This window comes from Pelophylax lessonae (assembly GCF_965119305.1).
Source record: "Pelophylax lessonae genome assembly, chromosome: 4".
Taxonomy (NCBI): domain Eukaryota; kingdom Metazoa; phylum Chordata; class Amphibia; order Anura; family Ranidae; genus Pelophylax; species Pelophylax lessonae.
The window spans coordinates 101,018,119-101,032,038 of record NC_138771.1 but is presented as its reverse complement, the minus strand read 5'-3'; the positions used below and the strand labels follow the sequence as shown (position 1 = coordinate 101,032,038).

At 42.1% G+C, this 13,920-nt stretch overlaps 1 protein-coding gene across 1 annotated transcript in view; it reads right to left on the bottom strand.

The window, feature by feature from the left end:
* Positions 1-13,920, bottom strand: part of POLR2M (RNA polymerase II subunit M) — a 49,074-nt gene that overhangs the window by 18,425 nt on the left and 16,729 nt on the right. The window contains exons 2-3 of the mRNA XM_082256695.1: positions 6,266-7,012; positions 1,733-1,943 (exon numbers count right to left, since the gene is read on the bottom strand). Of these exons, the coding sequence (XP_082112821.1) occupies positions 1,733-1,943; positions 6,266-7,012 (958 nt within the window). The remainder of the gene's footprint in view (positions 1-1,732; positions 1,944-6,265; positions 7,013-13,920) is intronic.

The window sequence follows — 13,920 nt, the reverse complement described above, 5'->3', positions numbered from 1 at the left end:
CTGTTTTCATATTCTATAAGACGATGAGAGACTCTGTCCACTTTTACTGCAGCAGATTGGCTCTGTTAAGAGGGGGAGCCAAATCTGTGGGTCCGGCGGACATGATGTCCACCAGGCACCCGAGATCACTTCCCATGGAGAGAGAACAGTGGTCTGCCGATGTAAACAAGGCAGACCGCTGTTCTGTCAGTGATGAACACAGGGATCCTATGTTCCTCCTATTCAGGAATACAGGTCTCTGTGTTCATCCAGTGGGTAGTTTCGCCACACAGTTAGAAAGCATCCCCTACGTACACATTAAACCCTTTGATCACCCCTGGTGTTAACCCCTTCCCTGCCAGTGTCATTAGTACAGTAACGGTGCATATTTTTAGTAACCAATCAGCTTCCAGGTTTGTTTGCCAAAGCTTCATTGAACAAGCTTGGAAGCTGATTGGCTACTATGACCAGCTGCACCAGATTCTGGGCACACCAGTTTTAGTAAATCTCCCCCACATTGTCAAGTGACAGTGTTACATGGATGTTGATATTGTTCTGCCCTCTTTGACTGTGAAAACAGAAATATAATTCGCACAAAACAAAAATCATCAACAGAACAATTATTAATAAGAAAATGTATGGTGCCTAGAACAGAGGAAAACATTTATAAAGGGGTATTGCCTTTACCTTGGGGAAGATATACTAAAATGGCTGCATTCACAATCTGGTGCAGCTGTGCATTGTAGCCAATCAGCTTCTAGCGTAATCTTGTTCAGTTTAAGTGGTTGTAAAGGCTAAGCCCAATTTCACACTAGATGAGGTGTGAATTAGCTGCGGATATGGCACCGCATCTAAATGGAAACCTCCATGTGAACCGATTGTGGAATGTATGTTAAGTTAACGACACCCCGCAATAGGTTTGTAAAACGCAGCGCGATTTGCAGAATCAGATTGCATAGGTGTGAATACCCATACATTTTGATTCTGGTACAGACAAAGAAAAAAAACAGTCTGGACCAGTCTGGTGCGAATGCGGTGCGATTTGAGCCATACAAATCCATGGCTCAAATCACACCCCAGAGACACTGCATGTAATTCGCACTGGAATGTGCTGCGATTCCTGTGCAAATTACATGCAGTGTCTCGCACTGCAGCAGTGTAAACTGTTGCTCAAGGTTTTTTTTTACCTTCCAGCATTTTATGCAGGAAGGTAAAAAACCTTCTCTGTGCAGCAGCCCCCTAATAAAGGCCCATCTCGCTCCAGCGATGTGCAGGATAGCCTTGGCTCTCTGGGGACTCTCACTCTTAACTGGCTGAAGCAGCAGCGAGAGCCATTGGCTCCCACTGCTGTTTATCACAGCCAGTGAGCCTATGAAGAGAAAGAGGGGGCGGGGCCAAGCTGTAGGGGCATTCGACAGGAGGGAGGGGCCTGGAGAGCCGCCGGGGGACCCAAGAAGAAGAGGATACAGGCTGCTCTGTGCTAAACCATTACAAAGATCAGGTAAGTATAATGTGTGTTGTTATTTAAAAAAGTAAATAAGACTTTACTATCATTCAGGCTCAGACAATAAAACATGGAAGCTGATTGGTTTCTATGCAAAGTTACACTAGATTTTGCACTCTCCAGTGTTAGTAAATATTTCCCCTTGTCTAATGTGGCATATTATCCAGTACACTAGCAACTTATCTGCCTTTTGATAGAGATTGCTCTATGCCTGGTGTTCCTATATTTTCCATTGGAAACAAAACTTACCTCATAACTCTTGTTCTGATCTATCTGTAGAGTCAGAGATTCATTGAGAGGTAGTAGCAGGGCTGGTGAGTGATGGAGTGGTGGAAGTCTAGCTGCAGTCATGTCATCCAGATGTTTCCTGTCCTTAGCTTTTCTCTCTTCCGCAGACAGCCTAAGTGCCCTCTCTCCTGGTGACTGATTGGGGGATGAGGAATTGGAGTCGGACGACAACCTAAAAATAAATATAATAATTGCTTGGCTGACTAATATGCTTAATGGCTTTCTGTGAAAGATGAAAATATCACTAATTAAAATCTATGAGCTTTAATAAATATAGATCAGGCAGCTCAATGTGCTCATTAAAAACGAACTGGTTTTCTGAAACAAAAATCCACTCTGATAAATGAGGCCCACCATCCTAGAAGAACGTAGAGCAGCAGCTACTTGGTGCCGCTTCACAAATAACTTCTTGTTCAAAGTTCCAAAGCCTTAAAGCTGACCTGTCAGACACTTTACAGGTCTGCAAAAAATAAAATTCCTAAAACACAAAAAAATAAAAAAAATAAATAAAAAAGGCCTTTCAGCTCCAGTCAAAGGACATAGGGAGAGTCAGCAAAGGTTGGCCTAAATCGAATCTTCTAGGAGAATTATGTCATCTGCTGCAGACTGGAGAAAGCATTTCTTTACACTGCCCTCCTCCAGCGATTGTTCTGTTCCCTGCACACAAATGCTGTAAACTACGTTCACTTAATTTTTTTTGTAACCTGAAGTTTGCCTTCTTAAACGTCAGTCCAACCTATATGGATCTTTCAATATTCAATGACATTTAGTGCCGGTTTCCGCTAGTGCGACTTGCTGTGCGACTTGACACATGTCAAGTCGCACAGCAAGTCAAAAGCCATTGCTTTCAATTCGGCCCGTTTCCACTGCCGCGACTTCAGTTGCGGCGACTTCAAAAGTAGTTCGTGCACTACTTTTGAGCCAGCTTCAGTGCGACTTCCCTCTATAATGAGGGACAAGTCGCACTGAAAGCCGCAGTTTACTTTCACTATGAGCCGCAGTTTACTTTCACTATGAAGTCGCGCTAGAAGTAGCACGACTTCGTAGCTGCGGCAGTGGAAACGGAGCCTTAAACCACATTCTTTTATATCTTTTAGGTACATCTCTAAACCTAGTCCCCCCCACTGCATCCAACGGTCACAATATTAGAAGACCAAAAAGCTTGCTTACACCAGCAGCAATGCAGTCATAATGAAAGAAAATGTGAATTGCCTTATGTCCTATGGCAGCAATTCACATAACCATGCCTCGTTACTGGGCAGTGAAAACAAAGTAGGCCAAGCACACATCGCATTTCAATGCACTGCAGTGCACTGGAATCACCTCACCTCCATTCCACCATCCCAAGTGCATTACTTCTGCTTTACCATCCGATTGGCTACTGCAGAGGAGGGCATGCAAGCCGTCATATTACAAGGATGCAGTAATTGTGCCATGTGTGAAAACTGACAGGTCACATAACTACAAGCCAAAATTTTGCATTTTTTTTTTCAGTGGTGTGCTGGAACAGACTTCTGTTTTTATGTCTGCATGCAGCATAACCAGATCACATGCAGAGGTACAGGGCTACCGGTAGATGCTTCAGCTACATTAACACAGGCAATTCAGACTAAATTGTGTCTTTACAACTTTTGTCTGAGGCCACATTAACATTAAACTGTCTTTTTACATTAAGTCAATTATATTAGCAACAGGAATTTCACACAATTTGAAGTGATTAGATTTTTAATTTAGGTTTGATTTTTACATTTTAAGCTACTCGCCTTAACCTGACACAACCTGACAGCATTTTGACCTCAGGTCCCATAAAAACACAGCACATAACAATTTGCTTTGATGGAAGATGTGCAATTGTACAGTATATCAAACATTATGCAGTAAAAATGAATTTACCATTTAGAGGGCATCCCAATTTCTAAAGCCTGGTACACAATGCTAGGTTTTATTGTTAAACCTAGCGGGCTGAATGGAAAAAAAACTGACAGTCCAGGTTGGAGCCACTGTACTAACTATCCGACACGTTAGTACATCAATCTCCCCTACTGTTCTATTGTGTGCTGACAAGGAGACACCGGGACGCCCCCCCCCCCCTCCCTCCCCCTATTCCCACCAGAACACTCCAGTCAACTCTCTCAGCCACTGGTTGAGATCGCTGATAGGGAGCTGATCGGCAGACCTTTTTCGGTCATACCCCTTCGACAGAAGCCGGCTTCTGTCGGACCAGTTGCAGTACACATAGGCCGAATGTCGGCTGGTTTCTATTCGGTCCGTGTGTACGGGGCTTAAGGCTATAAAGGGATTATAGTGTTTAAAGAGTAACTTCACTTTTGTTAAGAAAAAACTATCCCCCCTGGGTGATCGGTGTACATTGTAAGGATTTTAACGAACTTTGTTGCAGAGTCCTACCTTTTTATGCTGTGAAGCAATAAGTGGTTGTTGTGTGCAGAGTGAATCTGAATGGGAGGTCTCTCTCTCTCCTCACTGGCTCACACAGCTCCTGCTGCTGTCAATCACAGTCATTGAGCCAATGAGGAGAGAGCAGGAGGTGGGGCCCATGAACACACAGAGCGCGGCTTGGAAGTGAGAATGCTCGAGTGCCCCCATAGCAGGAGGCTTACAATTGAGGGCACTCCGGGGGGGTGGGAGAGTAGCCAGGACCACCAATGGGGGACCCAAAAGAAGAGGATCGGGGCTGCACTGTACAAAACCATTACCCAGAGCAGGTAAGGTAAAATGTTTAGTAAAAGAAATAGTGCATATAACACCAATGCAGTTGCGCACAGGTTAAAATTAGGTGATTGGAGATATAAATAAATAGATGTATATATGGCAGTTAAAAATTCTTAGTGAAATAAATATATGTGAAATGGATATAAATCAATAGGAAATATTGAATATATCAGAATATATAATATGGAGCAAATATGTTAAATATCCATGTGCAAGAAACAACAAATGTGTTGTGTGGCCCGTCTAAAAGCAAAGCTTTAAACTGTTGTGAAAGGGAGGGAGACTGCACTCAAACAAAAGCAAATCCAATCAGTGTGAATATTAAAGTCTGTGTTAAAAAACAAATCCCTTGTGCCGAATTTCTGAAAGTGAGTATGATGGGTTTTCTTATCTCCAAAGACACTGCTCATTTGTGTTTGTGGGTTAGTGCTCTCCTCCACCGACTCCACATGCACAGCCCACTTAGCAGATATACCTTGAAATATATAGATAGAAGTATAGGTCCCCACAGGAGTCCACTCGATGACAGGCATACACCAGGACCGGGTTACATGCAGAGGAAAGATGAAGAGGCTTATAGTGTAGTATGTTTGTTTATATATATATATATATATATATATTAAATATAGCGACTTACAGTACAAAAAACGAGAGCCAGCAGGAGAAATCACAATAGGAGGTCCGGAACGACCTTCCGCGTTCCAAATACCAGAAGTAACGTAGCGGCATACTCTAGACTCAACGCGTTTCGTCAGCAAACGTCTGATGTCATCAGGAGTCACAATCAAACATTTGCTGACGAAACGTGATCGAGTCTAGAGTACGCCGCTACATCACTTCCGGTATTTGAAATGCGGAATGGCGTTCTGGACCTCCTATTGTGGTTTCTCCTGCTGGCTCTCGTTTTTTGAACTGCAAGTCGCTATATTTTATAATAAATGGATATATAGCATACTACACTATAAGCCTCTTCATCTTTCCTCTGCATGTAACCCGGTCCTGGTGTACGCCTGTCATCGAGTGGACCGCTGTGGGGACCTATACTTATATCGATATATTTCAAGGTATATCTGGTAAGTGGGCTGTGCATGTGGTGTGAGTGGAGGAGAGCACTAACCCACAAACACGAATGAGCAGTGTCTTTGGAGATAAGAAAACCCATCATACTCACTTTCAGAAATTTGGCACAAGAGATTTGTTTTTTAACACAGACTTTATTATTCACATTGATTGGATTTGTTATTGTTTGAGTGCGGTCTCCCTCCCTTTCACAAAAGGTAAAATGTTTGTTATTCTTTCCTTTAGAATCACTTTAATCAGTCTTGCAGTGTTCTAGTGAGGAAAGTTGCAGTGTTAGCATCCCTTTAGATTAACCCTTTGGGGGTATTCCACCAAAATTAATTTTATGATGCAGACTAGGTCTACAATCTGTCTTGTATCTTACTGCAAACTTCTGGGAAAACGAGTGAGCAAATCACCCAAGCAGGAATTTACATTTCTGAGGGTGTTCTGTACACAAACTGCATACAGAAGGCCTCAAGATTGCCACATTGCATTTTACAGAAAATTACATATATTTTTTTTCTCCCCCAACAAAAGTGGCTTAAAAAATATATATATATATTTGTTGGAATCTACTAGAATATGGAAAGATTTTAGCATGCTTGTGAATCTTTTTTTGTACTTGTAACTCTTTAGACACATCATATGCATATCCTCCACAGTCATAGGATTCAATTATAAAGCAGCATTTCAGTATTATACCTGTTTGTTTTGAACTTTTCCTTTCGATTAACTGGGCTCTTCGCCCTCTTCTCTATAACTTCCAGGAAATGGGACGGCGTTGTAAAGGGGTTTGAAGGGTTTTTTGGTTGGTTAGATGAACCATCCCTTCCCCTCTCAGCACTACCATTAATACTGATCATCTTCAGGCTATCTGCCAATTCATTAGCTGTACTAGCATCATTTTTAGCAGTCTTTTGATTCTTATCCTGCTGCATTGGGAGGCTACCTGCATCTACAATAGTTCTAAGGCTCATTTCAGACACAGGATCTGCTGTAAAAGGAGAGACAGTTGTATCCACATTATATCGGTCGTCTTCATGTAATGTATTCTTTGATAATGAAGGGCTACTTGGGTCTTTATAAAACCGATTCTCTGTCTTGGATGAATTTTCCACTGACAATGATGCATTCTCTGTATTTATATTGGTTTTACATTCTGCTTCAGATGGAGTAGCCACTGTACCTTTATTAGGTACATTAGCAGTACTGTTTGAGATTTTATTTTGCAGAGTCTCATCTGGTAATGCCAATGTCTTTTTATCCATTGGCCAGGCTGTTTGGGCTCTCTCTTTTATTTCAATCTGCTTTTCTTCAAATTCCAATTTCAATTTTGAAAGCAAGTCCGATGTCTTTTGTAATCTTTTGTTCTCTATAATGGCAGCTCTCACTTTTTCTGTGTAATCCAGAATTTTCTTTCCTCGGTCTGGCAACCGGGCAATAAAGTTCCTGAAAAAAGAAAATTTAAATACTTTACAAACACAAAATTTGCTGCAATGAAGGTTTCTAGCGGTTTCATACCATATTTGCTACAGTCTTCCTATATCTGTTCAGTTTCCCACTTTTGCAAATCTACTTTTATGGCCGGAATACACGATTAGAATATCGCCCGATCATTCGACCACCGACTATATGAAAAAGTGTTCGTTGGTCGAAAACGTTGCCACCATACACAGGCCGAAAATCGCCCGACCGTTATCCGCCGACCATCGAAATAGTGTTCAGCGTGATGATGTTCTACAGATTTCAAATGAAGGACCTTAACACCAACGTATAGAATATCGTTAATTTGCAAACGAGACGACAGAATTTTTCGCTTTTTTCAAATGGTATTTTTCGTTCACAATATCGATATCGGTCATTGATGGCTGGGCATTAACGAGTAGAATATCGGCCGATCGTTCGCTGAACGGAAATTTTCAGCCGATTTTCTTATCGTGTATTCCGGCCATTACTAAATAGTTACCTTTTGCATTGTTTTCGAATGCAGACTTTTTGGGGTTTTTTTCTCATTAGATATTCAACAGGAACATTTTTCTTCTGATATTTTGTTTTCAAGCAACTAAAAGGGTACAGTCCATCCGGAAAGTATTCACTTTACTTCGCTTTACTTTTAATTCGCTTTACTTTTTCCACATTTTGTTATCTTACAGCCTTATTCCAAAATGGATTGAATTCATTTTTTTTCCTTCAAACTTCTACAAATACCCCATAATGATAAAGTGAAAAGAAATGTATTTGAAATCTTTGCAAATTTATTAAAAAAAAAAAAAAATCCCATGTACATAAGTATTCACAGCCTTTGCTCAATACTCTGTTGAAGCCCCTTTGGCACCAATTACAGCCTCAAGTCTTTTTGAGTATGATATTACGAGCTTGGCACATTTATTTTTGGGCAGTTTCTCCAATTTTTTTTTTTTTTTTTGCAGGACCATGTAGGTCTGCCCATTTCCTGAAATCTCAGCCTGTCGTTTTGACACAGGCTGGGCTCACAGTACTCCAGGACTAAGTGGCACTCAATCAGAAAGCCTGTCCCTGCACTCACCTAAAGGAGTTAGAGGACTGTAGCAGAAAAGCTATGTATATGGGTGGTGGCAGGACTGTTTCCACCAGTGCCCTGCCCACTGCTACATAGTCTTTGCTCATAAATATAAAACACAAACACCTCCAAATACCCATACTAGCAATAGAATTTGTACAAAGAAATTAACACTGAAACGGTTTAAAAAAAAAAAAAAAAAACACAAACAGCTGGTACAACAACAATTCACTGGTAAAATGTACTTTACGTGTTACTAAACCCAGGAGCTTGCATTCACTATATCTGGTCTCCCACAGTACACAGAACATGGAAATGCAAATATTTTAGTAACTATAAATACCTATTCTCATCAGAAGTATATAGCAGTCTTATGACTTCTATCAGTGTCTGGTTAAAGCTTTTCAAAGTCACATAGATGGGAACAGGTGCCATTGAAACCAATAGGCTGTGACTTGTCATGTGACTGTGTGTCCAAAGTCGCATGATAAGTCACACTAGTGGAAATGGAGCTTTAATCTACGTTTCCACTATTGCGATTTAGAGTGCGACTGATACAACTTTACACTCTCTGGACCAAAGTCGCATCAAAAGTTGCATCAAAGTAGTGCAGGTACCTTTTCAAAGTCGCATAGATGGGAACGGGTGCCATTGAAATCAATGGGCTGTGACTTGTCATGCGACTTTGTGTGTCCAAAGTCATGCGACACACAAAGTCGCAAGACAAGTCGCATTGCTGGAAACGTAGGCTTAGTGTGGTTGCCTGTACTATGACCATTGTAGACTATGAGCTGAACTCCAGAGCACTTCCAGCTACACTGACCCCCCCCCCCCCCCGTGTCCTGTGTGAATTATCTCTTAATTTTCTCACGAACTAGGATGTACAATGCATTCTTACTTATGAGAGAATGCTGGGCGGGAACCTACAATCAGCTCCTCCCATTCTGTATGCGCACACTGGCTAGTGGCTACACAGGAACAGCATCCCTCCCTGATATGATGTCACTGGCTTTCAGTGACCACACCCACTTGCTGCTCTTGGACTCAGCAGGAAGAGGAATTGAGGTCATGTGACAGCACTGAATACTGCAAAATAAAAGGTAGAAAAAAAAAAGGAATTTTTTAATTTTGACACATAAGGCTAAACTCCGCTCACATTAATGATTGCAGGGGAGAATTTAGGGTATTAGGCTGTACTTCGGCTTTAACGTCTTTCTTATTCTCCAAACACAATCCATACACATCCACCACTAAATGGCCCTGTAAAGTGTTTTTCATTAAATTGTTTCTTACTGTGTATTTCTACCTACTTGTATCATCCTCCATGAGCTCCCAAACCTCTCCTCTCCTCACTTCAGCTTTTGTGGAATAGAGCCGTGCACATTAGTGGTGGTCCTGTACACAGTTCTTTGCACACTACACATCCCATAGTCCATCTTGGGAGTAAAGGCCCGTACACACGTACCGATCGTCGGCATACAAACGTCGGTGGACGAAGGATCTGCCGATTGTACGCGTGTTAGTATGGTGCCTCCGACAGATGTCTGCGCACAATCCGCGGACAAAAGTCTTTCTTGCAAACATGAAAATATTTGTATGCCGACACCAGAACGGACGATTGTTCGCCTGTCAGTACGCAATTCTGCCGACACACAGCTACAAATCCCAACACGCATGATCAAACCAAATGAGTTCCCGGAAGAATTTTCTCTAGTAAACTCAACATTTTATTCAGAAAGAACTTTCGGCTCGCGGAAGTCCAAGAAATAGGTGAAATGCGGAGCACATGCTCATCTTGATAAATGTGAGAAGAAGGAAGATGCTGCTCATAATGCCATACTTTTCTAATAAAAAGGCATGTGTTCTGTTATGATGAAGATAATGTTTGTCTATTCTATCTGTTCTATCAAATTTTAGAATTAAATAATTTGAACTCTTCACCATTATTTTTGTATTTTCACACCAAAGATCTTACTATTGATATGACCCTTTATTCTTGTATGAATTAATGTCTAAAACATATTTTTCAGGTTATGCACAATATTAAACATGTTAACAAATTCAGATAGGCCATTTTTTATTTTCAATTTTCTTTATTTTTTGGATCTCAGCAAAAAAAAAACAAAGCAAACATCAATACTTTCCGTATAATAAACTAAACATAAAAAAGGTCCATTTGGACAAAATTAAACTAGAAACTGGCAAACAGGGGTAAAATAAATAATAGGGGGTTACACAAATTAAAGTTGGTGATAGCTATAATCAGGTTGCCATGAGGGCAGGTTTGGATCCTGCTGGCCATATTGCCACTGGCCATGTGGCATTTGGCGAGGTGGTGGGTGTTGTGGAGGTGGAGGTGGAGGTGGAGGTGGAGGGCACGGGTGCTCCTGGCATGCATGGCTGTGCTCATTAAGTATGCCGTTTTCAGCGTTTTGCAGCACATCCAGAATAATTTTTCTGGCATACTGACACTGCCTGAGGTCCACCTTATCCAGGATTTTGGCAGTCATATTCCCGAAGGACTCATTGGCCTCCGGTTTCCGACGTAGGGCTATGGTGGCCTCCTGTATGAATTCATCTGTGATGTCGTCTATGTGTTTCCTCTTTTGCCTCCGTTTGGCAGGAGGAGGTGGTGGTGGAAAGAGTTCCGCAGGCTCCTCAGGCTCCACAGGCTCCCCAGGCTCCTGGCTGCAACCTGGCTCCTCCTCAGTGACACTTCCCTGTTGATGAAATGAACAATTGATTAGAATGTTATAGTGTATATAAAAAGTCATGTTTGTTATATTATTGTGAACAAATAGCAGACTTTACATACAGTGGCATATCTAGGGTCTCCAGTGCCCTTGTTGAGGAGCTGTATTTGGCAACAACCCCCCCCCCCCCCCCCAAGATCAATGGAAAACTGTAACCCACCCCCCCAAAAAAAAATTAAAGGGCATTAAAAGTTTCTAATTTGCCCCTTGTTTGCCCAGTGTAGAGCTCTCTAGTGGGCAATCATTGTCTCAGGTGTGAAAAAGAAAGAGAGGGTTGAGAGATAGAGAGAGGGAGAGAAAGAGGGGGTGTGAGAGAGAGAGGAGGGGGTTGCAGAGAGAGAGGGGCCTGAACTTGCAGAGGGCTTGATGTAGGGCATTGAGGGTGAAGCAGTGCAGGGAAACATGAATAAGGAAGCCACCTGCCTTGCTGACCCAGAGTGAGAGACCAGAGACATGGAAGCAAGGATGGATGTATCATTTGCAGGAGCTGTTAGTTTTGTATTAAAAAAGGTTGAGCCAGAGGAATGCTGAGGCTACAGCAGTGTTTCTTAGGACCAGAGGTGTGCTGGGGATGCAGCAGTGTTTGTAAGACCGGAGGGGTGCTGGGGATGCAGTGAGAGGCAGTCTCAGTCTCCTGGTCTTTTGGCTCAGCTGCTCTCAATGTTTTACACCTGCATGAAGCAGCTCTCAATGTTTTACACCTGCATGAAGCAGCTCTCAATGTTTTACACCTGCATGAAGCAGCTCTCAATGTTTTACACCTGCATGAATCCGCCTGCAAACTGGGGGTTCTGGGGTGTGCAGGCTGAGTGGATTGTTAAAATAAACAATAAAACAATGCCAATGTTTTTGTGACCCACCCCCCTTGGCCTGCGCCCCTGGCGGTTGCCTGTCATGCCAACCCCTTGCTATGCCCGTTTACCTAAAGGGTCAATTATGGTTTAGCTTATAATTTTGTTACATGATTACATTTTAGCAGACAATATATTGTGAAATGCCATACCTGAGTAAAACTCTCCTCCAGGAAATCCTCATCCTGGCTTGGATCTACCGACACTGAGCCCTCTGCCGATGTAGAAGGCAGTGTAGAAATTGACGGCCTGGATTCCAAGGTGTCTGCCAGGAACCGCATGTTATCATAGTACCACAGCCGTGGTACATGTACATTCCGTGCCCCTGCTCCAGACTGGGTGGACTCCTCTATTTTTTTTAACTCCCGCCTGTAGGCAGTACGAATACTGTTTATTTTTTTGCGTATATACTCAAAATTTGCCCCAGGATAGACAGGCTTGTAGAAGGCCACCAAATGTTCCATGGCCTGTTTTCGGAGTTTTCGATTTTTATAATCCGCGGACTTCACTTGCCACAAACACGGCAGTTGCCTGAACTCATCAATAAAACTTATTAAAAAGTTGTGGGTGGTGAAATTGTCCACCATATTGCAGGACAGTATATGCCTGCAAGACACAAAACAACACAAAACATATTAAAATAGCATGTATTTTGGCACATAATAAAGATATTCCTAATAAAAGCTGTATAGGGCCCAAAACACACACTTTCTATTAAAAGAGTCGTACCTTTGTTTGTGGGGAAAAGTCGTGATTCGCCGCTCGATCGTGCTCCAACTCTCGATATGTCCGCTAGCGAATCGTCGGCCGAACGATCTGGCGTCCTTTAAATACAGCGCAGGCGTCAACTCCTCCTCCAGTGGCGGGCTTGTGCAGGGGTGTGTACGTGCCGAAGATCAGGCCTACATGCGACACTCACACCTGAGGCAGTGGAATAATAATTGTTTAATTAGGAACCATGTCTCAACAATCTGGGAGCTCAATTAGTGGGGGCCGAAGTGATTGGGCCACCCGAAAATCAAGGGCTACACCCATGTCAAAGCCAGAAATGGTGGAGATGGTCTCCATTTTAGAAAAAATGGATTACGATGGAAAGTTGGCAAATTACGAGCGGCCCAATGCCAGGAAAGATGGCATCATGGACAAGGTGGTGGCCTGTTTGGTCAGAAAATTCGGTGTCGAGCGATCGAAAGATCAGATTAGGAAACGATGGTCTGACCTCAAACACCGTGAGCAGGATCAGCTTTCCCAAATCCATCGGATTTTGAAAAAAAGTAAGTTTTATTTTTTCTTTATTTTTTTAATCATGCAATATGTTTTTTATAATTTGGTGTATGTTGTATTAACATGTCTAGATTATAATGTCTATGTAAAAAGTTAGATTACTCATTTTAGTTGTCATGTCGTGATTTGATCGATCTATTGTTGATGTTTTAGTATATGACATTAAAAGTCAGGAAGCCATAGTGAAAAATATATGTATTGTGTTGCAACGAACGTTCTTTCCTGCACGAATCTTCTCAGCAAACATTCCTATTAATCACAGATTATTATTCAAACCTTTAAATAGGAGAAAAACGTAAACTCCGTGCCAAACAGTGGGAAAGGAGGAGGAGAGGTTTGGCAGCTCCATCTGCAGTGGAGGAAGAAGAGGAGGACATGGGCACAGAAGGTGGCACAGATTCCACTAAAGGTAATTGGTTCCTATGCACTGTCAAACATTAATGTACCATATTTTTCGTAGATAACCATGTACATGTCTTCATATTTGTTACTAAAAGAGCTATCAAGCAGGGCACCATGTCCTAACAAATGTACCTCTTGTGACTTTTATGATATGGCCAATGTTTTGTATTATGTAGATGAAGACATTATGCCGGAAATAATCCTGGTGGAGCCTACAAGTGACCAGACACCAGAGCAACAAGAAGGTTGGTAGTCACAGATTTTTGTGTAGTGGGATCATAGAAATATGTGTATTTGCAATGATTGTTTAACCTTATATTCTTGTATTCCCTTACAAATTTACATTGCAGATGTTGCATCATGCCAGGATGTGGCATCCCCAGCCAGGTCAGAAGCCCGATCTCCTGGCAACGTGCCAAGCAGCATGGAAGCCAGTTCAGAAACTGTGGAGGAACCAGGACCAAGTGTCCAAGAGCCAATTGTGTGCCCACGTAGGTTTTTTCAGAATGATTTTTATCAGTGTTATTT